A 22,267-nucleotide genomic window follows, 5' to 3' on the forward strand; every position below is an offset into this window, starting at 1 on the left:
GCTAAAGGTTTGTAAATGCACCAATCAGCACTCTGTAAAATAGACCAATCAGCAGGACGTGGGCGGGGCCAAATAAGGGAATAAAAGCTGGCCACCCGAGCCAGCCCCAGCAGCTGTTTGGCTCCCCTTCTGTGCTGTGGAAGCTTTGTTCTTTCACTTTTCACAATAAATCTTGCTGCTGCTCACTCTTTAGGTCTGCACTATGTTTATAAGCTGTATCACTCACCATGAAGGTCTGCGGCTTCACTCCTGAAGTTAGCGAGACCATGAACCCACCAGGAAGAAGAAACAACCCTGTGTGCACCATCTTTAAGAGCTGTAACACTCACTGGGAAGCTCTGCAGCTTCACTCCTGAAGTCAGCAAGACCACAAACCCACCAGAAAGAAGAAACTCTGGACACATCTGAACATCAGAAAGAAGAAACTCGGAACACACCATCTTTAAGAACTGTAACACTCACCGTGAGGGTCCTTGGCTTCATTCTTGAAGTCAGCAAGACCAAGAACCCACCAGAAGGAACCAGTTCCGGACACAGTGGAATCAAATACGTAATTTAGGAAGATGAAAGGCAAGAGTGTGTGTGTAGTAAGGTAGAAGTTGTGTTGACAGAGCTGAATCTTCATTTTCTGTAGGGGTACTTCAAGACAAAAAGTCAAGAAGAAACATGTCACTTAGACATATAAATATGATAAAATCATCTAAAATTGTTTAAAGTAGTTGCAAAATTTTTTCTGGCTGATAAATTTTTAAGCCTAAAAATATCATTGAAATTATTTTAATGTTACATTTTATTTTATTTTATTCTATTTATTATTATTATTTTTTTGATACGGAGTCTCACTCTGTCGCCCAGGCTGGAGTACAGTGGCATGATCTTGGCTCACTGCAACCTCTGCCTCCTAGGTTCAAGCAACTCTCCCGCCTCAGCCTCCCAAGTAGCCGGGATTACAGGTGCGTGCCACCATGCCCGGCTAATTTTTTGTATTTTTAGTAGAGACGGGGTTTCACCATGTTAGCCAGGATGGTCTGGATCTCCTGACCTCGTGATCCGCCCACCTTGGCCTCCCAAAGTGCTGGGATTACAGACGTGAGCCACTGTACCAGGCCTAATGTTACCTTTTCAAAAACACCTGCTTATGGAATTGTTGAAGTCACTGAGTTGTATTTCTGGAATGTGTTTTTTAGTAGGCTGCACATACATATGTAGAAAGCCAGGTGATTTTTTTTTTCATTTCTTTTTTATCAAAAACAGTTGTATTAAATAAGAAAGGAAATACCTTTCTTATTTACCTGTGTATTACCTTAATTTATGTGTAAAATGGGAGAATAGTTTAATGTATTTAACAAACAAATATTTGTTAAAGTACCTGCTGAAACTACTTAATATATACTATAGTGATAGATATAAAGATAAATAAGTCTAACTCAGATTGCTAGCCTGGGAACCAGACATGAAAACAAGAATTATAATGTAATATAAATTCTAAAATAGATGTAAAAAAGTGATGTAAGAACATAGAAAAAATTATCAGCTAATCACGTGACAGCTCAATGGGAAAAGTACTTCAGACAGAATGTAAAGAATGCTTGGTTAAAGACGGCATTCCAAATCTTGGAATTTGGTTGGGGGACAGAGGGAAACAAAAAGAAATGGGGAGGTTAGGACCAAATAGGAAGCTTCCTGTATGTCATTTCTGATAAGTTGAAACCTAGGTAGGTGATAGGCTGTCTTTGGAAGTTTGTAACAAGAGGAGCAAAATAAGATTGGTGTTTTAGAAGTAGACCAAAGCAAAACTGTTGCAAGGAGATTAGTAAGTACAGGTCTTAACCTAGCAAAGGAGGTAGAGTAGAGGGTAGAGAATGATTAAGATAGAAATTCAGTAGATTTGGCCAGATAGTGATAAGTTGAGACTGGCAAATTATTTCCACTTAGATTTAAATAGACATCTTGAGCATAACCTACAAGGCAAACTCCTTATACTAAAAATATTCTGAATATTTAAAAAGAAAGGATTAAAAGATCAATCAATAGAAGTTTGGAGACAGAAGGTTTATTCATTGTTGTGCATTAGATCTCATCTAGATCACCTGTTTGAAGAAATCAGTCCAGCAATTATCTTCTCTCTCTCCTGCATGGATTTTTTTCCTCTCTAACAAATTGTTCTCATCTCCGTAAGCAGTCGTTGTACATCTCTCATCTTAAAAAGAACAGCCTTTCTTAACTAATCTCACCAGTCCATTTTCTTACTTCTCTTAAAGCCCAGCTCATTAGAATTGTCCCTCCTCTTTTCACTTATCTCTTTGAGTACTCTCCTGAACCCACTCTAGTCAGTCCTTTCAGTAGAACTGGTCCCCCTGCTTACCTCCCTACTCCTGAATACACAGTGAATTCTCAACAAAGAAGCCAGGGGATCCTTTTAAACATAAGACAGATTATGTCATTTCTTTAATCAGAACTATTCTGTGGTGTGCCATCTCAGAGTAGAGACTAAAAGCCCTTGTCATGGTGTACAGATTCTTCATGATCTGGCTGCTTTGCTGTTTTTCCAGTCTCACCTTCTACTGTTCCTCTTGCTCTCTTTGATCCAGGCACACTTGTGTCTAGGCCAATCGACATATTTGTTTGTCTCTTTCCTTCCACTGAAATGTACATGCAAAAACAAAATTTTGTTACCGTGTTCCCCAGCAAAACAATGTCTGGCACCTGGTAGGAATTCATTAAATAGTTGATGGATAGGCAAATGGATAACTAAAGGAATAACTTCAAGTTCCAGGTATTCAGGGTTTGGTAAAAGGAAATCTGGGGTTTTCAACAAGATGTCAAGTATTAGGAAGGTCATGTATGCTGAGAAAGGTGATTACTTTTGGACATGTTGAGTTTGAAATGAGTGTGAAACATCAAGGTACAGATGTCTGATACTATATGTAGTGTAAAATGTAGGAACAACCCTAGGAGAAAAGTCGGGCATGAGGATAAAGGATATTTTCATTGTTAGGTGATAATTTAAGCAATGGAAATGACTCACATTAGCAAGGAAAAGTGTCTAAGGAAGACATCCAATTTTGGAGACTTTCTTTTTAGGAATCAGGAAGAGGTAAAACCAGTAAAAGATGAAAGAGGTACAGTGATGGTGAGAATTTTAAAAGAAGGAAAATGTAAACTGTCATAGCTGTTAGGAAAGTTGAGTAGAATGAGTTTGTGCGCATCCCACATGCATCTGGGAGGTCATTAACAATTTTATTGAGAACAGTTTCTGTAGAGTAGTGGGAGAAATGAGAGTTTATTGAGTAGAAATTGAGGAAGTGAAAGTAGCTACATTACCTATTGAAGAAGGTTGACTGTGGAGTATAGGTAACAGTGAGTATTAGCTTGAGGCAGAGATAAAGGTGAGTGAGAAAATAAGAGTTTCAAAGGTAGGCAAGACTTTTGGGCAAAATAAAAAGGGCACTTTAAAAAAGGTATAAATAGGTAGAAGAGAGAAAAGGGAGCGAGGCAGGATAATTGAAAGAGGGGATCTCCTGTGGAGACTGAGGTATTAGGCGGAGTAGAGAGTTCAGGTGAAGATGTGAAGGTGAGAGAAGAGGATGGGTAGACATTTCCCTGGTGAAGGACGTAAGGAGTACTATGATGGAATTAGAGGGGACACACTGAGAGGGTCCACAATTCACAGACTCTCTTCTATTATGTGTTATGTGAGGTAGATTGTAAAGTCAAAGGCTAGCCTTGAAAAATGTGATATTGTTTTGGAATGGCAACCACGATGAATGCAAAACAGTTACCAGAATAGGATCACCATGTAGCAAATGAAGGTCTGCAAAAAAGGCATATTCCTAAATATTTATATGTGTACTAGTCAATAAATTTAAATATTTTCTCCCCATTGCAGCACAACTAAGGAACGTCAAGAGATACAGAATCCAAATTTTACCGCACCTGGTCAAGAATTTCTGTCTAAATCTCGTTTGTATGAACATCTGACTTTGGAAAAATCTTCAAGCAATTTAGCAGTTTCAGGACATCCATTTTACCAAGTTTCTGCTACAAGAAATGAAAAAATGAAACACTTGATTACTACAGGCAAACCAACCAAAGTCTTTGTTCCACCTTTTAAAACTAAATCACATTTTCACAGAGATGAACAGTGTGTTAGGAATATTAACTTGGAGGAAAACAAACAAAAGCAAAACATTGATGGACATGGCTCTGGTGATAGTAAAAATAAGATTAATGACACTGAGATTCATCAGTTTATCAAAAACAACTCCAATCAAGCAGCAGCTGTAATTTTCACAAAGTGTGAAGAAGAACCTTTAGGTATTGTATGACAATTTGTGTGATGAATTTTTGCCTTTCAGTTAGATATTTCCCTTGTTAAATAATGTTCTGATGGTTTTCCCCCTTTGGTGATGGTAATTTTAAAACCCTTTTTAATGCTTTAGATTTTCTAAATCCAAAGATTAGGTTTAGATTATTCTAATGTTTCTTTCAAAGATAACTTCTTATGGACTTGTTAAAAAAAATTAGACACACAATCTAGGACTGCTGTTACTGGAATGTATTTTCTATCATGCTACTAATTTTCTTTTAAAAATATGATAAAAATAGGGCCGGGCACGATGGCTCATGCCTGTAATCCCAGCACTTTGGGAGACCAAGGCGGGCGGATCACCTGAGGTCAGGAGTTCAAGACCAGCCTGGCCAACATGGTGAAACCCTGTCTCTACTAAAAATACAAAATAAATAAATAAATAAATAGCTGGGCATGGTGGCAGGCACCTGTAATCCCAGCTACTTGGGAGGCTGAGGCAGGAGAATCGTTTGAACCCGGGAGGCAGAGGTTGCACTGAGCCGAGATCACACCATTGCACTCCAGCCTGGGCAACAAGAGCGAAAAACTCTGTCTCAAAAAGAGATAAAAATAGTAAAGATATTTATATTTATACAGCTTTGCAAGTTGAAACATCCTTTCATTTATGAAGAATTAAAAGGGGTACCCATTTTAGAGAAAAGGAGAGCATGTAAACTTCGAGGAAATTGATATGTATGATTTTATAAAACAGAGCTTGCGCTTTTTTTTTTTTTTTTTTTTTTTGAGACAGAGTTTTGCTCTTGTTGCCCAGGCTGGAGTGCAATGGTGCAACCTCGGCTCACTGCAGCCTCCTCCTCCCGAGTTCAAGTGATTCTCCTGCCTCAGCCTGCTGAGTAGCTGGGATTACAGGCATGTGCCACCACACCTGGCTACTTTTGTATTTTTTTTTTTTTTTAGTAGAGACGGGGTTTCTCCATGTTGGTCAGGCTGGTCTTGAACTCCCGACCTCAGGTGATCTGCCCGCCTCAGTCTCCCAAAGTGCTGGGATTACAGGCGTGAGCCACTGTGCCCGGCCAGGGGTTGTGCTTTTTAAATTTCAATTTTATTTTTGCTAAGTATTTATTCTTTGATAGATTTAATTACAAGTCTTCAGAATGCCAGAGATATACAGGATATGCGAATTAAGAAGAAACAAAGGCAACGCATCTTTCCACAACCAGGCAGTCTGTATCTTGCAAAAACATCCACTCTGCCTCGAATCTCTCTGAAAGCAGCAGTAGGAGGCCAAGTTCCCTCTGCGTGTTCTCATAAACAGGTATGTGTTTGTCTACAATACTGATGGCTTTTATGACAGAGTGTAATTTTATTTCATTAACTAGTATCTACAAATGGCTTTGTTTAAAGAATGAACACATTAGTGCAGGAATGGATGAATGAAATCATATTTTCTAATTAGCCTACCGTGGTAGCCTCTGGCTCCTTGTTAGGCCTGCCTCATCCTACTAAAGTGATCTGTGCTTCCAAATTACTGTTTCTTTTCCCCCTTCAAATCTTTCTTATTTTGTCATTGTAAATGCTCTCAGCTAGGTGTTAAAGTGGTCTTACTGATATTCAAATGTGAATAACTGATAGCCCTGAACCTTCTATGAGCTATTTATATTTTCAAAAGAGGATTCTCCTTAAGCCAATATTATCTAGGTAGAATTTTAGGCAATGGAGAGGTGAAAATAATATTGATGACATTAATAGCTAACTTTGAGCATTTTCTAGGTGTGAGGTGCTATTCTAAGCACTTCACATGCATTAGGTATATCTTGCTTAATCCTCACAGTCACCTTGAGAGAAAGGCACTGTTATTTTGTTTCCATTTTGCAAATGAGAGAACTGAAGCATAGAGAGGGTTAAGTAACTGCCCCAAGGTCACTTAACTAGTAAGTGGAAGTGCTATGATTCCAAAGCAAAGAGTCTGACTCCAGAGTCAAACTCTGAACAAACAAAAAGACACTTTGAGTTAGATATCCTGGGGTGAAAGCAAGCACTTTGAAAGTAAGCCAAGCCTGTGTACAGATCTGACCACCTGAGGTCACATTCCGTAAAATACTTACACTTTTCCCTTTTGTTTCCCATCTAAGTTTTTGAACTTAAGAGATTTTGTAAAACATCACATTTTTTTTATCCTCACAGTACCTTCCTATGGCAGATTTAGCAGGAGGTATATAAACGAGGTGGAAAAGTTACAGCAGACTGTGGAATGTATGGATCATTTATATTACATTAAAATTTTTAGTTTCTAGTAAATAACTTAAATGTTTTTGTAGTGAAGATTCTAGTAATTAATGAAAATTTTTGGTAAATTCAGTTTTGGTTTGTTATAATTGTTTTTATTGTGTGATACATGTTTACTTTAAATTGTTTTTCTTTTTTTGTGTGTTTATTTTGTGTAGCTGTATACGTATGGCGTTTCTAAACATTGCATAAAAATTAACAGCAAAAATGCAGAGTCTTTTCAGTTTCACACTGAAGATTATTTTGGTAAGGAAAATTTATGGACTGGAAAAGGAGTACAGTTGGCTGATGGTGGATGGCTCATACCCTCCAATGATGGAAAGGCTGGAAAAGAAGAATTTTATAGGTACTGTATGCAAAAAGATGATGTGTTAACTTTTATGTATTCCCTCATCCCTCTTTCTTCTCTTAACTGTCTCTCGAACTAAAAAGTTGGCGAGAAATCAAATTTTTATGCGTTTAATCGTTTTAAGTGCATTCTGTAGAAGTCTTTTGAAAAGTGCTGTTTGTCCTGGGGTTTAATGAACTGGATTTTCTAGATTTGGGACATTTTTCTTAGGCATTTATAAATAAAGGCCAATTTATGAAGTTAAATTTGGCCGGGTACAGTGGCTCACGCCTGTAATCCCAGCACTTTGGGAGGCTGAGGCGGGTAGATCACCTGAGGTCAGGAGTTCGAGACCAGCCTGGCCAACGTGGCGAAACCCCATCTCTATTAAAAGTATAAGAACTATCTGGGCGTGGTGGCAGGCACCTGTAATCCCGGCTACTCAGGAGGCTGAGGCAGGAGAATCGCTTGAACCTGGGAGGCAGAGGTTGCAGTGAGCCGAGATCGAGCCACTGCACTCCAGCCTGGGCGATAAGAGTGAGACTCCATCTCAAAAAAAAAAGTTAAATTTGAGGGCCAGGCATGGTAGCTCATGCCTGTAATCCCAGCACTTTGGGAGGCTGAGGTGGGCAGATCTCTTGAGCACAGGAGTTTGAGACCAGCCTGGGCAACACGGTGAAAACCCATCTCTACAAACAAATTAAAAAATTAGCCCAGCCAGACGCGGTGGCTCACGCCTGTAGTCCCAACACTTCGGGAGGCCAAGGTGGGCCAATTACCTGAGGGTCAGGAGTTCGAGACCAGCCTGGCCAACATGGTGAAACCGCAGCTCTACTAAAAGTACAAAAATTAGCCAGGTGTGGTGATGCACACCAGTAATCCCAGCTACTCGGGAGGCTGAGGCAGGAGAATCATTTGAGCCCAAGTAGGTGGAGGTTGCAGTGAGCCAAGATCACGCCACTGCACTCCAGCCTGGGCGACAGAGCAAGACCCTGTTTCAAAAAGGCCAGGTGCGGTGGCTCACACCTAATAATCCCAGCACTTTGGGAGGTTGAGGTGGGCAGATCACCTGAGGTCAGGAATTTGAAACCAGCCTGGCCAACATGGCGAGACCCTATCTCTACTAAAAATACGAAAATTAGCTGGGCGTGGTAGCACGCGCCTGCAATCCCCCTTACTTGGGAGGCCGAGGCAGGAGAATCGTTTGAACCCAGAGGCGGAGGTTGCAGTGAGCCGAAATCGCACCACTGCACTGCAGCCTAGGCGACAGAGTGAGACTCCGTCTCAAGAAAAAAAAAAAAGGGAAGTTAAATTTGAAATGGTCTTATGGTAGATTCCTGCCCTGACACACACTTACTTCATGTTTTCTTTCATTATATATTTTAATGGATACAAAATGTAAATAAACACTAAAAGTTAAACGGAAATATTTGAATATCAATAATGCCTAATAACTAGAAAATCTCAGAGCCCTAAAACAGCAACAGTTTAGAAACTACATAACCTCTTTTTATTGTAGTTTTTACAGAAACATAATTTAAAGCTTTTTGTTATCAGAGATATATTAGATTATGCCAGTGGCAAAAGATGGGATTTATTTCCTCAGCATCCTTATCTTTAAATTTCTGTACATCTTTCCAAAATTTATAGCTTTGGAAAAGTGATAAAACTTTTTTTCCTGAATTTTGTTTTAACTTTTAAAAACAGAAATATTGTTTGCGTCTTGCGTATCTTACATAACAAACATCTGCTTATAGATTCCAGTAAGAAAAGTTGGTTAAACGGTTGTATTATTTTCTCGTACTAAATAGACTGCATAAGGTAGAAGTTAAGAACGATTGCCCTGTAGTCTAAGTGGGAATGTGGAAGTTCTCGTTAGTTTTTTCTGATAATTCAGCAAATCTCTATTGAGCACTTGCTGTGTGCCAGGTACTATTCTGGGTACTAGGGATAATAAAGGAAAACAAAAAAGTCCCTGCCCTGATGAGTCATACATTCTAGTGGGTGTGGAATGCATAGAAAATATTGAAATATAAGTGAATTGTATAGTATGTTAGAAGAAGATACATACTATAAAGATAGATAAAACTGGAAAGGTGGCAGAGAAAGTTGGGCAAGGAGATGCGATTTTTAATCTAATAAGTAGTTAGGAAGGCTTCACTGAGTCAGCTACATTTGATAAATGACCTAAAGTAAAAGGAGGGAGCATAGGACTATCCTAGCAAAAGACCCCCAGCCTCTAAGAGGGGAGCATGCTGGAAGTATTTGAGGGACAGGAAGTTAGTGCAACTGGAGTAGAGTGGGCAGGAGAAGAGTAGTAGTAGATGAGATACAAAGGGAAGACCTCATAGACCTTCATAAGACCCTTACCTTTTACTCTGCACGATTTTTACTGAATAAACCACTGGAAGGCTTAAAGGGTAACATGATCTGACTTTTCTTTGAGACAGTCTCACTCTGTTGCTCAGGCTGGAGTACAGTGGCGCAATCTAGCTCACTGCAGCTTCCACCTCCCAGGTTCAAGCAATTCTCCTGCCTCAGCCTCCCGAGTAGCTGGGACTACAGGCGTGCACCACCACGCCCGGCTGATTTTTGTATTTTTAGTAGAGACAGGGTTTCACCATGTTGGCCAGGTTGGTCTCAAACTCCTGACCTCAGGATCCACCCTCCTCGGCCTCCCAAAGTGCTGGAATTACAGGTGTGAGCCACTGTGTCCAGCCTGATGTGACTTATTTTTGAAAAAAATAATTCTGGCTGTTTGTTGAGGAGAGGGGCAAGGATGGACGCACAGAGACCACTTAAGCTATTGCAGAAATACATGTGAGAGGTGGTTGCTTGGACCAGGGAAGTGGCAGTGGAATTGGTGGAAAGTAGTTGGACTCTGGGGTATTTTGAAAGTGGCACCATTAGGAGTTGCTCAAGAATTAGATATAAAACATGAGAGAGGAGGAGAATAAGAATGGCTGTAAAGATTTTGGCCTTAGCAGCTGGAAGGATAGAGTTATGTGTAACTACCAGAATTGAGAAGACCAAAGATGGAGGGAAATGGAGAGTTTGGTTTTGGACATTTGAAGCTTGAGATGTAATAGTAGACAGCCAAGTGGAGATGTTAGGTAGGCAGTTGGATATGGAAGTCTATACACAGGTAAAATATAGGCCAAAGAAATCAATTCACAAGTCATCGGCATATAGATGGACTTGAAGGCCATGAAAAAGAGACTGAGAAAGAGCAGCCAGAAAGTTAGGAATAAATGCAGAATGGGGTGTTGCATTCCAAGTGAAGATGGAATTTTAGGGAATAGAAAATAACCAGCTGTGGAAGCTGCTTCTAATAGGTAAAGTAAGATGAGGACTGAGATTGGCTGCTGGATTTAGCACTGCAGAAGACATTACTAACGATATTAAAAATAGCTCAATAGATTGGTGGAGTGATATCCTGATTAGAATGCAATTAAAGAGCAGTTGAAGAGGAGGAATTGGAGACACAGAATACAGTCGATTCTTTTGGGAGTTGCCAAAAAGAAGCAGAGAGAGGGACATTGCTTGGAGAGGAAGTAGGATCAAAGAGTCTTAGTTTTGGCTTGTTTTAAGGTAGAAAAAACCACTTCTTATGCTGATTCACATCGTTCAGTAGAGAGGAAAAAAATAGATGATGCAGGAGAGAGAGGAGGCATTTCCTGATCGTTGGCCTTGTAGGCAGCAAGGGGTAGGAGCTAGTGCACAAATGGTAGAAGAGGGCAAAGTGTAAGGATGCAGATGCTTGGAAGAGGGCAAAGTGTAGGGATACAGATGCTGTGAGTGGATAGATATGAGGGCGGGAGCTTATCGAAGTTCTCTTTTGATTACTTCTGTTGTCTTAGTGCTAAGAGTATGAATGAGAAAGGAGGAGTTAGAGATTTGAGAACAGAGGGGACAGGATCAAGGAGAGCACCAAGACTAAGAACGGCAGTTCTCAGGTGTGATTTCTAAAAACAATCTCTTTCATAAGAAAAATAATCTAAAATATAATTATTTAGAATCAAGGATCTCATTTTTCAGGAACAAATATGAGTTGAAATCATTCTGTTGACTGTTAAGTGGAATTTTTTGTTTTGTTTTTTTATTTTGAGATAGGGTCTCACTCTGTTGTCCAGGCTGGAGTGCAGCGGCACTATCATGGCTCACTGCAGCCTTAACCTCCTGGGCTCAAGCAGTCCTCCCACCACAGCTTCCCAAGTAGCTGGGACCACAGATGTGAGCTACCACTCTTGGCTGATTTTTTTTATTATTTTTTGTAGAGATGTGGGGGTCTCACTATGTTGCCTAGGCTGGTCTCAAACTCCTGGCCTCAAGCAATCCTCCTGCCTCAGCTTCCCAAAATGCTGGGAGTATAGGCATGAGCCACCATGCTCAGCAAGTGAAGTTTTTATCAATATGATACTTGGATACATGTCAAATAATTTTCTGAAATTATATTGTACATCATATGAACTCATAAAAACAACGTTCTTGAACAGTGTAGTTTTTGTACAGAGAATAGTCGTAGTTGTTGAATTCAGTATCATCCTATGTGGTTTTTATGATAATATTCTACCTTTATTTGTTCAGGGCTCTGTGTGACACTCCAGGTGTGGATCCAAAGCTTATTTCTAGAATTTGGGTTTATAATCACTATAGATGGATCATATGGAAACTGGCAGCTATGGAATGTGCCTTTCCTACGGAATTTGCTAATAGATGCCTAAGCCCAGAAAGGGTGCTTCTTCAACTAAAATACAGGCAAGTTTAAAGCATTACATTACGTAATCATATACTACAGTATGGTTAAGGTTTCTGTGTAGTCTGTGACTTCCATGTCAAAATGTTGCACAAGCCAGTTGTCAGTGACAGTTGCCATCCCACACTGCTGTTCTCCTGTCATCCCTAGCCCCCATTTAAGAGATCACATATTCATGCATTGCTTGCTTCCGTCTTTCCCCACCCCCTCCTTAACCTCTTGATGTATGAGAAGAATATGAGTTACTAATTTGATCCACTATTTGGGGATTGCTAATAAAGTATTTTTGCATTTTATTTTTGGCTTTTTAAAAAGAATTCATATTTTAACAATATGAAACTATATTGCTAGCTACAAAATTTTAAATTCTCAGTATTTCTTAGATAAATTCAGTTTTTATTCTCAGTTATTCAGTGACTTGTTTAAACAGTGGAATTCTAGAGTCACACTTCCTAAAATATGCATTTTTGTTTTCACTTTTAGATATGATATGGAAATTGATAGAAGCAGAAGATCGGCTATAAAAAAGATAATGGAAAGGGATGACACAGCTGCAAAAACACTTGTTCTCTGTGTTTCTGACATAATTTCATTGAGCGCAAATATATCTGAAACTTCTAGCAATAAAACTAGTAGCGCAGATACCCAAAAAGTGGCCATTATTGAACTTACAGATGGGTGGTATGCTGTTAAGGCCCAGTTAGATCCTCCCCTCTTAGCTGTCTTAAAGAATGGCAGACTGACAGTTGGTCAGAAGATTATTCTTCATGGAGCAGAACTGGTGGGCTCTCCTGATGCCTGTACACCTCTTGAAGCCCCAGAATCTCTTATGTTAAAGGTAAATTAATTTGCACTCTTGGTAAAAAATCAATCACTGATTCAGTTAAATTCTAGAAGTTTTACATTTAAATTTTAAATGCTTACTAAGGATGCTCAATTTCTTAAATGTACTGATAATTTTAGTATAAAAAGCATATTCTTCAGACAGTTAAAGTTTTTGTGCAGTTTTTGGGAGGGCCAGAGATCTTTCCTGAGCTTAAATAATGCATTTCCAATTAAAAAGCAAAATAAATTTGCACCATTTGATTTTGGTATCTGTAGCTTGCTGCCCTCTTGTTCTCATAGCTTTGCTTTGATCAGATCCCTATTCCACTCTGGATTAGAGAATTATATTTTAGTACTTTTCAAATATGTAATAGATACACTTTTCATCTCTATGTAGATTTTAAACTACATAACAGGACTTTGTCATATTGAATGGTCTGCAGTATTGCTATCTGAAATTACCAATAATATTGTACATTCAGATTCACTGAAGAGGTAACCTTGCAGAGAATTTACTTCTGTGGTATTCTGGATCACTCTAAAGAGAACGTTTTATAAATTAAACATTTTTAAGGTAAAGATATATTTTGTTTGGCATTAGTTCCATGTTGGATTGATTGCTTTTTACTGAAAGCATTCCATCAAGCTGAAACAGTCTTTTGTTTTATGTTGCTTAGAATATCAAGCTTGCAGTGGCTTTCATTTTCTTGTTTTTTTTTTTTTTTTTTTTATCAAATCAATGCATGTGCATAATTTGGAAACTCAAGTAATATAAGACATATGACCCAAACCAGTTGCTAGCACAACCCTCCCCATCCTCATTCATGGTCCCAAGTGGCAATCGTTTCCAGTCCGTTTGACTATTTTTTAGCTTGTACTGCCGTCTTCTTTCTCTTTTCAGTTTAGACAGCAACCATTAACTTCCTGCTACAGAAAATGAGGATTTCATTCTCTTACTCTCTACCCTCTTCCCTATCTTCCCTCTACTAATACGGCATGATTTTTAGTGAAATCTGTATTCAGTGTATACATTATAATGACTGAAAAATATTTTTTGCAATTTAATACCTAATATACTATGATCACATTTCCTTTCTTTACAGCTTACTGCTTTCCATGAAATTATTAACTGTCCTTTTCATTTCTCTTAATTTTCTGTGTCCTTACACGGGAGCTATAAAAATCCTGCCCAATATGTTAAAATTTCTCCGTTGGTTCCATTTCTGTTTCTTGGAGAACCCCTGGACCTCTTCATATTCTTACTCCATTCTGAAGTGCTCATTTTCTATGTGTGCCATACAGCTCTCATTCTGTAAATTAGTCTTACCTCTTTTCTGTGTTAGAAACCCCATTTCCTGGTTTCCATATCATCTTTCTAGAATTTTTCCCCCAATTTTAAGGGCCCACAACTCTCAGGGCTTGTTATGAAAAGGAGCATGCAAGCTTTTTGATATCTTAGGGTAAGGTTGGCTGGATATAGAATTCTAGGTTGAAATAATTTCTTCAGAATTTTTAAAACATTTCTTTTATCTTCTTTAGCATAGCTCCTGCTAATTTCAGTGCATTCTTTTTTTTTTTTTTTTGAGACAATGTCTCACTCTGTTACCTAGGCTTGGAGTGTTTTATTTTGTACAGAGGAGGTCTCCCTATGTTGCCTAGGCTGGTCTTGAACTTCTAGGCTCAAACGGTCCTCACGCTTCAGCCTCCCAGAGTGCTGGGATTACAGGGATGAACCACTGCACCTGGCCTGCGGTGCTGTTTTTATCTTCAGTCATTCATTATGTGCTCTGGTTTTAAGAAGTTAAGATAGTTTTGTCTTTATTTTTATTTATTTATTTATTTATTTTTGAGACAAAGTCTCGCTCTTGTTGCCCAGGCTAGAGTGCAATGGCGTGATTTCTGCTCACTGCAACCTCCGCCTCTCAGGTTCAAGTGATTCTGCTGTCTCAGCCTCCTGAGTAGCTGGGATTACAGGTGCCTGCCACCACACCCAGCCAAATTTTGTGTTTTTAGTAGAGATGGGGTTTCACCATATTGGCCAGGCTGGTCTCATCCTGACCTCAGGCGATCCACCTGCCTCAGCCTCCCAAAGTGTTGGGATTACGGGCGTGAGCCACCACGCCCAGCCTGTTTTGTCATTATTTAAATTTCACAGTAATGTACTTTGGTGTCTTTTTTTTTTTTTTTAACTTTTTTTTTCCTTTAATTCTTGGCCCGGATGCTTACTGGCACTTACTCTAGAAACACATAGTCCTTCATTGAGTTCTGGAAAATTTTCTTTAAGTGGTTCTTTTATAATTTCCCTCCATTTTTTTCTCTAGTTTTTTCTGGAACTCCTGATGTTTGGACACTAGGCCTCCTATATTGTTCCTCTAATTTTCTTGTCTTTTCTCCTACTTTCTATTTAATTGTCTTTTTTTATTCTAACTTCTGGGATGGTTTTTAATTTTTTCTTCTAATTCTTTTTATTAATATGCCATGTTTTATAGATTTGTCTTTAAATATTTTTACATAATTTTGTAACAAAATACAAAAAAAGCAGTTCCTAAAAATTTAGAAAGTCAAATGAAAGCAAAGAACTTAAATGTATTTTCAATTAGAGCATAATCATACCAAGAAAGTATTTCAAGTAACTTAAAAAATGTTTTATGTCCCTAGTGGTATATACCCCAAGAACAACAATAGCAACAACAAGTATAAAATGAAACAAAATCTTAAGCTATTGTTAGTAATCATATTGTTGGTGGTAGTGTTGGTATTTCTATTCTGAAGTTACAGTGGATGTGAAGTGTGTTGTATGTGTATACTCTTTTATGTATATTTGTTGTATGTAATTATATGATTATAGAGAACAGGGATCTTTTTATCAGAGAAAGGTGCAGATGTGAGATTGAAGTAAAAGAAAACTTGTGGTTCTGCATTTGTATTGGAAATATCATTATGAACTCAAGATCTATATTATCTTTAAAAAATACATGCTGGCTGGGCACAATGGCTCACACCTATAATCCCAGCACTTTGAGAGGCCAAGGTGAATGGATCACTTGAGGTCAGGAGTTCAAGACCAGCCTGGCCAACATGGTGAAACCCCATCTCTACTAAAAATATAAAACTTAGCCAGGCATGATGGCGTGCTCCTATAGTCCCAGCTACTGTGGAGGCTGAGGTGGGAGAATCACTTGAACCTGGGACATAGAGGTTGCAGTGAGCCAAGGTCGCACCACTGCACTCCAGCCTGGGCGACAAAGTGAGACTCTGTCTCAAAGAAAAAAAAAAAAAAACATGCTTATTGGTTTCATCTATCAAAAAGAACAAAAAAAAAAAAAAGGAACAATCCAGTAGTAGTGAGTATCCCTAGCTCTCAGACTGTTTTCTAAGTACCATTTTCTCTTAAAAGGATGCAAGGTGTCTTGAAGAAATGGCTTATTCCAGATTCAGGGGAGGAAATATATGAATCTGGAAAGTCTTGACATACCAGAAAAAAACTAAACTTCAAACAGTACTAGTGTCATGTCAAAAGGACTTAGGAGTATAATAGAATAGATTCTTACTGATCAGAGATATAATAATTTGAGCATCAGAAAGGATAATAACAGGCTGGGCACGGTGGCCCACACCTGTAATCCCAAGATTTTGGGAGGCCGAGGCGGGCAGATCACTTGGGGTCAGGAGTTCGAGACCAGCCTGGCCAACATGGTGAAACCCCATCTCTACTAAAAAATACAAAAATTAGGTAGGCCTGGGGGCGGGGGTCTGTAATCCCAGCTACTTAGGAGGCTGAGGCAGGGAGAATTGCTTGCACCCAGGAAGCGGAGGTTGCAGTGAGCCGAGATTGCGCCACTGCACTCTAGCCTGGGTGACAGAGCGAGACTCCATCTCAAAAAAAAAAAAAAAAAAGGGATAATAACAGCAAAAAATTGAAATTCATAACAAATGATACTTCTACTCTGATTGTTTTAAAAACTAAAGCCCAGGCACAGTGGCTCATTCGTGTAATTGCAGTACTTTGGGAGGCTGAGGTGGGCAGATGGCTTGTACTCAGGAGTATGAGACCAGCCTGGGCAACATGACAAAACCCCATCTCTACAAAAAATACAAAAATTAACCAGGTGTGGTGGCGTGTGCCTGTAGTCCCAGCTACTTGAGAGGCCGTGGTGGGAGGATGACCTGAGCCCAGGAGGCAGAGGTTGCAGTGAGTTGAGATCGTGCTACTGCACTTCAGCCTGGGTGACAGAGCCAGACCCAGCCTCAGAAAAACAACAAAAACTAGGTAAAAGAAAAAAATCAAGCATTTATCTTTTTTCTCTTATATGATCTATATTTTGGGACCCTCAAGTAGATGAGGGGAAGTTTCTGTTCGTAAAAATGTTTCAACAAATAAGGAATAATGGAATTAAAATATAACCATTTCGCAACCCTCAAATTAGGGTTGTCTTTTCTTCTCATTCTTTTTTTTTTTTTTTTGAGACGGAGTCTCGTGCTGTCGCCCAGGCCGGAGTGCAGTGGCACGATCTTGGCTCACTGCAACCTCCACCTCCTGGATTCAAGCGATTCTCCTGCCTCAGCCTCCTAAGTAGCTGGGATTGTAGGCACCCACCACCACACCTGACTAATTTTTTTGTATTTTTAGTAGAGACAGGGTTTCACTATGTTGGGTACGCTGGTGTTGAACTCCTGGCCTCGTGATCCGCCCGCCTTGGCCTCCCAAAGTGCTGGGATTACAGGCTTGAGCCACTGCACCCAGCCCTTTTCTTCTAGTTCTTAAAGTGAATTTGTGTCTACCAACATAACTTTCAAGAGACCTTTATTATTCCCTAAATGTTTTTCTTTTTTTTGTGACATTCAGTTCTTATTTCATAGATACAGTATCTTCTCATCTTTCTAAAGCTAATGATTAATGTTTTATTTTCATTTTCGTTTTTTCTGCTCCCTGCATTTTTTTTTTTTTTTTTAATGAAAACCTTTGTCTATTTGAGTCTCTCAGGTTGGAGGCTTTCCTCAATGGTGATCATTGACTGATCCAGAAGTTGTATGTGAGGTGAGGCTTGTCAGCTCATAGGGTAGTAATGTAGTGATTTAGTTTTTAATTAGGAGACCCTCAAATATCAGTGACTGTTCTGAGAGCTGAGCAGAGTAAGGAAATTAATAGGGAGACTCATTGTCAATGTAAGAATTTTATTTCAGTTTTTTTTTTGTTTTTTGTTTTTTGTTTTTTGTTTTTTTTTTGAGATGGAGTCTCACTCTGTCACCCAGGCTAGAGTGCAGTGGTGCGATCTCGGCTCACTGCAACCTCCGCCTCCCAGGTTCAAGGAATTCTTCTGCCTCAGCCTCGCGAGTAGCTGGGACTACAGGTGCCTGCCACCACGCCAAGCTAATTTTTTATTTTTAGTAGAGACGGGGTTTCACCATCTTGGCCAGGCTGGTCTCGAACTCCTGACCTTGTGATCCACCCGCCTCGGCCTCCCAAAGTGTTGGGATTACAGGTGTGAGCCACAGCGCCCGGCCCAGTTTTGTTTTCAATAATAGCATCTCACCCCCACCCTGGCTGCATCTGCTCAGTATTCCAGAGCCCACGATATGTATGGTTCAGCCCTCCAGAAAATAAAGTCTCCTGCATTTTTTTTTTTTAATGCTGCAGCAAGAATAGGGTCCTGGGTTCTTTTTTAGTATGAGGGAGGGACAGCCACCTGGCTACTTGGGATAGGAAAGAAAATCTGGTGTTTCAACTACATTTGTACAAAATGTCAACCATTTCTTCCTATTTTCAGCCCCACCATATGCTCCTGCCTTCACAGGTACCTGTTGCCTCCAATTTCTGAATGTTTTCCTTTAATTATTTTGTTTCACATTAACTCCTTACAACAAGTTTGGTGGCTGAATAACCTTGGGCAAGTTGTGTAGTTTCTCATATACTTTAGTTTTATCATCATCTGTAAAATGGAGATGAGTCTTCAGATTATTGTGAAGATAATTTGTTTGTTTGTTTTTTGTAGACGGAGGCACGCTCTGTCCCCCAGGCTGGAGTGCAGTGGCACAATCTCGGCTCACTGCACCCTCTGCCTCCCGGGTTCAAGCAGTTCTCCTGCCTCAGCCTCCCGAGTAGCTGGGATTACAGGCGCCCACCACCTCACCTGGCTACTTTTTTTATTTTTAGTAGAGACGGGTTTTCACCATGTTGGCCAGGGTGGTCTCGAACTCCTGACCTCAGGTGATATGCCTGCCTCGGCCTCCCAAAGTGTTGGGATTATAGGCATGAGCCACCTTGCCTGGCCAAAGATTAATTGTTAATATACATAAAGTGCTTAACACCATGCCAGATACCTTAGTAAGTGTTCGATGAATATTTGCTCTTTGTATTAGCCATAATCATTCTCAGGCTGCTTTGTCATTTACTTGTTCCACAAATTCTTAGCTTCCAAAATTTTGGTGATACCTCATTTCCTATTCTCTCTAGTTGCCTTTGTCCATGTAGGTTTTTTGAGGAAGCTTGGGTAAATAAGTGTATTTTAAACTATTATGTTTAAATTGAAGTTCCTTTTATCTGTTTTCTAACAGAAACATTTAAATAGCATTAAGAACTTGTAGCAGTATAAACAATACATTTGAGAAGTACTATATTTTGAAAATATTTTCACTTTTATACAGTTTTTTACTTATTTACTGTCTTACTAATCTTCCTAAGACTTTTTAAAGTGAATATTTTTAAGGCAGTTCTAGAAAAATGAAAACTCTTATGATATCTGTAATAGAATTGAATACATATTTAACTACTAAATCAATATATTTATTAATTTGTCCAGATTTCTGCTAACAGTACTCGGCCTGCTTGCTGGTATACCAAACTTGGATTCTTTCCTGACCCTAGACCTTTTCCTCTGCCCTTATCATCACTTTTCAGTGATGGAGGAAATGTTGGTTGTGTTGATGTAATTATTCAAAGAGCATACCCTATACAGGTATGATATATTCTTGAAACTTACCATATATTTCTTTCTTTTGATACAATTAATTTGTTTGTTTGTTTGTTTGAGATGGAGTTTCAGTCTCTTGCCCAGGCTGGAGTGCAATGGCGTGATCTTGGTTCACTGCAACCTCCACCTCCCAGGTTCAAGTGATTCTCCTGCCTCAGCCTCTCAAGTAGCTGAGATTACAGGCATGCGCCACCACACCCGGCTAATTTTGTATTTTTGGTAGAGAAGGGGTTTCATCACGTTGGTCAGGCTGATCTCAAACTCCTGACCTCAGGTGATCCACTAACCTCAGCCTCCCAAAGTTCTGGGATTACAGGTGTGAGCCACTGTGCCTGGCCTGATACAATTAACTTGAATGTTATATATATGACTTTTTTGGTGTGTGTAACACATTATTACAGTGGATGGAGAAGACATCATCTGGATTATACATATTTCGCAATGAAAGGGAGGAAGAAAAGGAAGCAGCAAAATATGTGGAGGCCCAACAAAAGAGACTAGAAGCCTTATTCACCAAATTTCAGGAGGAATTTGAAGAACATGAAGGTAAAATGAGTTATATGGTACACATTTTTATTTCTAATATGAGAACAAAGTTTTAGAGACTTTCAATTTAACATTTTTAATGAGTAAATTGTTTTTATTTTGAGTAGTAAATTGACTTTATTTTTTAGTATCTAGGGTATTCTTTTTTGGTATTAGACAAAGAATAGCAACAAGGGACAGAAATATCAGATTATTTTTCCCTAAGCCATTTGTAATATTTTTCCTGAATTCTTACCTATATTATGTGACTTTTGCATTTTTGTTATTGTAGTTATTAGCTTTCATGTGTTATTATGCCTGGAACTAGGACCTATTGTGGTGTCAATTTTAATATTAAAAATCATGGTGTTTTTATGTTTATATGACATAAATTTTATTTTTTCATATCTCCCTTTTGTTGTTGCTGGAGATTTTATGTTTTTCTGCATTTCCTGATGATTTATATAGATGTAACATGTTCCATAGGACATGTAATTTACATGTCCTATAGAACTATAAGTTACATGTCCTATAGAACTTATAGTTCTATAGTTATCTGCAGAAATATTGCTCCTTATATTTTATTTGCTTAAAATTATCACTAGATCATACTATTTTCATCAGTAAGTGAATATGAAATCATTCACAGGCATACCTCAGAGATACTGTGGATTTGATTCTAGACCACCGCAATAAAGCAAATATTACAGTAGAGAAAATCACATGAATATTTTGGTTTCCCAGAGCATACAAAAGTAATGTTTACACTACAGCATAATCTCTTAAATGTGTAGTAGCATTGTATCTAAAAAAAACAATGCACATACCTTAATACACTTTATTGCTAAAAAATGCTAATGATCATCTGAGCCTTCAGTGAGTTGTAATATTTTTGCTGGTGGAGGATCTTTCCTCGATGTTGATGCCTGCTGAATGATCAGAGTGGTAGTTGCTGAAGGTTGGGGCAGTTGTGGCAATTTCTTAAAATAAGACAATGGCATTTGCAACATTGATTGGCTTTTCCTTTCATGAAAGATTTCTCTGTAGCATGCAATGCTGTTTGATAGCATTTTATCCATAGTAGAACTGCTTTCATAATTGGAGTCAATTCTATCAAACTCTGCTTTATCAGAATATTATGTAATATTCTAAATCCTTTGTTGTCATTTCAACAATATTCACAGCACCTTCACCAGGACTAGATTCCTTCTCAAGAAACTACTTTCTTTGCTCATCCATAAGAAGCAGCTCTGTAGTAATCTGTTCTCACACTGCTATAAAGAATACCTGAGACTGGGTAATTTCTAAAAGAAAGAAGCTTAATTGACTCACAGTTCCACATGGCTGAGGAGGCCTCAGGAAACTTACAATCATGGCAGAAGGCAAAGGAGAAGCAAGTACCTTTTTCATAAGGTGGCAGAAGAGAGAGTGCAGGGGAAACTGCCACTTGTAAGCCATCAGATCTCATAAGAACTCCCTCACTAGCACAAGAATAGCATTGGGGAAACCACCCCCATGATCCAATCACCTCGCACCAGGTCTTTCCCTCAACACATGGGGATTACAATTTGAGATGAGATTTGGGTAGGGACACAGAGCCAAACCATATCATTCTGCCCTGGACCCTCCCAAATCTCATGTCCTTTTCACATTTCAAAACCAATCATGCCTTCCTAACAGTCCCCGAAAGTCTTAACTAATTCCAGCATTAACTCAAAAGTTCAAATCCAAAGTCTTCATCTGAGACAAGACAAATCTCTTCCACCTATGAGCCTGTAAAATCAAAAGCAAATTCGTTACTTCCAAGATGCAATGGGGGTACAGGCATTGGGTAAATGTTCCCATCTCAAGTGGGAGAAATTGGCCAAAACAAAGGGGCCACAGTCCCCATGCAAGTCCGAAACCTAGCCAGGCAATCATTGAATCTTTTTTTTTTTTTGAGACAGGGTCTTGCTCTGTTGTCCAGGCTAGAGTGCAGTGGAGAGATACTGGCTCACTGCAACCTCCACCTCCTGTTTCAAGCAATTCTCATGCCTCAGCCTCCCAAGTAGCTGGGATTACAGGTGTGCACCACCATACCCAGCTAATTTTTGTATTTTTAGTAGAGATGGGGTTTCGCCATGTTGGCCAGGCTGGTCTTAAAACTTCTAGCCTCGCTGGGTGTGGTATCTCATGCCTGTAATCCCAGCACTTTGGGAGGCTGAAGTGGGCAGATCACAAGGTCAGGAGTTCAAGACCAGCCTGGCCAACATGGCCAACATGGT

At 39.2% G+C, this 22,267-nt stretch overlaps 1 protein-coding gene across 4 annotated transcripts in view; it reads left to right on the top strand.

The window, feature by feature from the left end:
* Positions 1-22,267, top strand: part of BRCA2 (BRCA2 DNA repair associated) — an 89,391-nt gene that overhangs the window by 36,102 nt on the left and 31,022 nt on the right. For 3 of the 4 annotated variants that reach the window (XM_054446796.2, XM_054446798.2, XM_063650745.1), the window contains exons 14-20: positions 3,890-4,317; positions 5,446-5,627; positions 6,757-6,944; positions 11,514-11,684; positions 12,166-12,520; positions 19,308-19,463; positions 19,880-20,024. In XM_054446796.2, coding sequence (XP_054302771.2) covers positions 3,890-4,317; positions 5,446-5,627; positions 6,757-6,944; positions 11,514-11,684; positions 12,166-12,520; positions 19,308-19,463; positions 19,880-20,024 — 1,625 coding nt within the window. The remainder of the gene's footprint in view (positions 1-3,889; positions 4,318-5,445; positions 5,628-6,756; positions 6,945-11,513; positions 11,685-12,165; positions 12,521-19,307; positions 19,464-19,879; positions 20,025-22,267) is intronic. The other variant, XM_054446797.2, reaches the window with a different exon arrangement.

This window comes from Pongo pygmaeus, chromosome 14, assembly GCF_028885625.2.
Source record: "Pongo pygmaeus isolate AG05252 chromosome 14, NHGRI_mPonPyg2-v2.0_pri, whole genome shotgun sequence".
In the NCBI taxonomy this organism is placed as follows: Eukaryota; Metazoa; Chordata; class Mammalia; order Primates; family Hominidae; genus Pongo; species Pongo pygmaeus.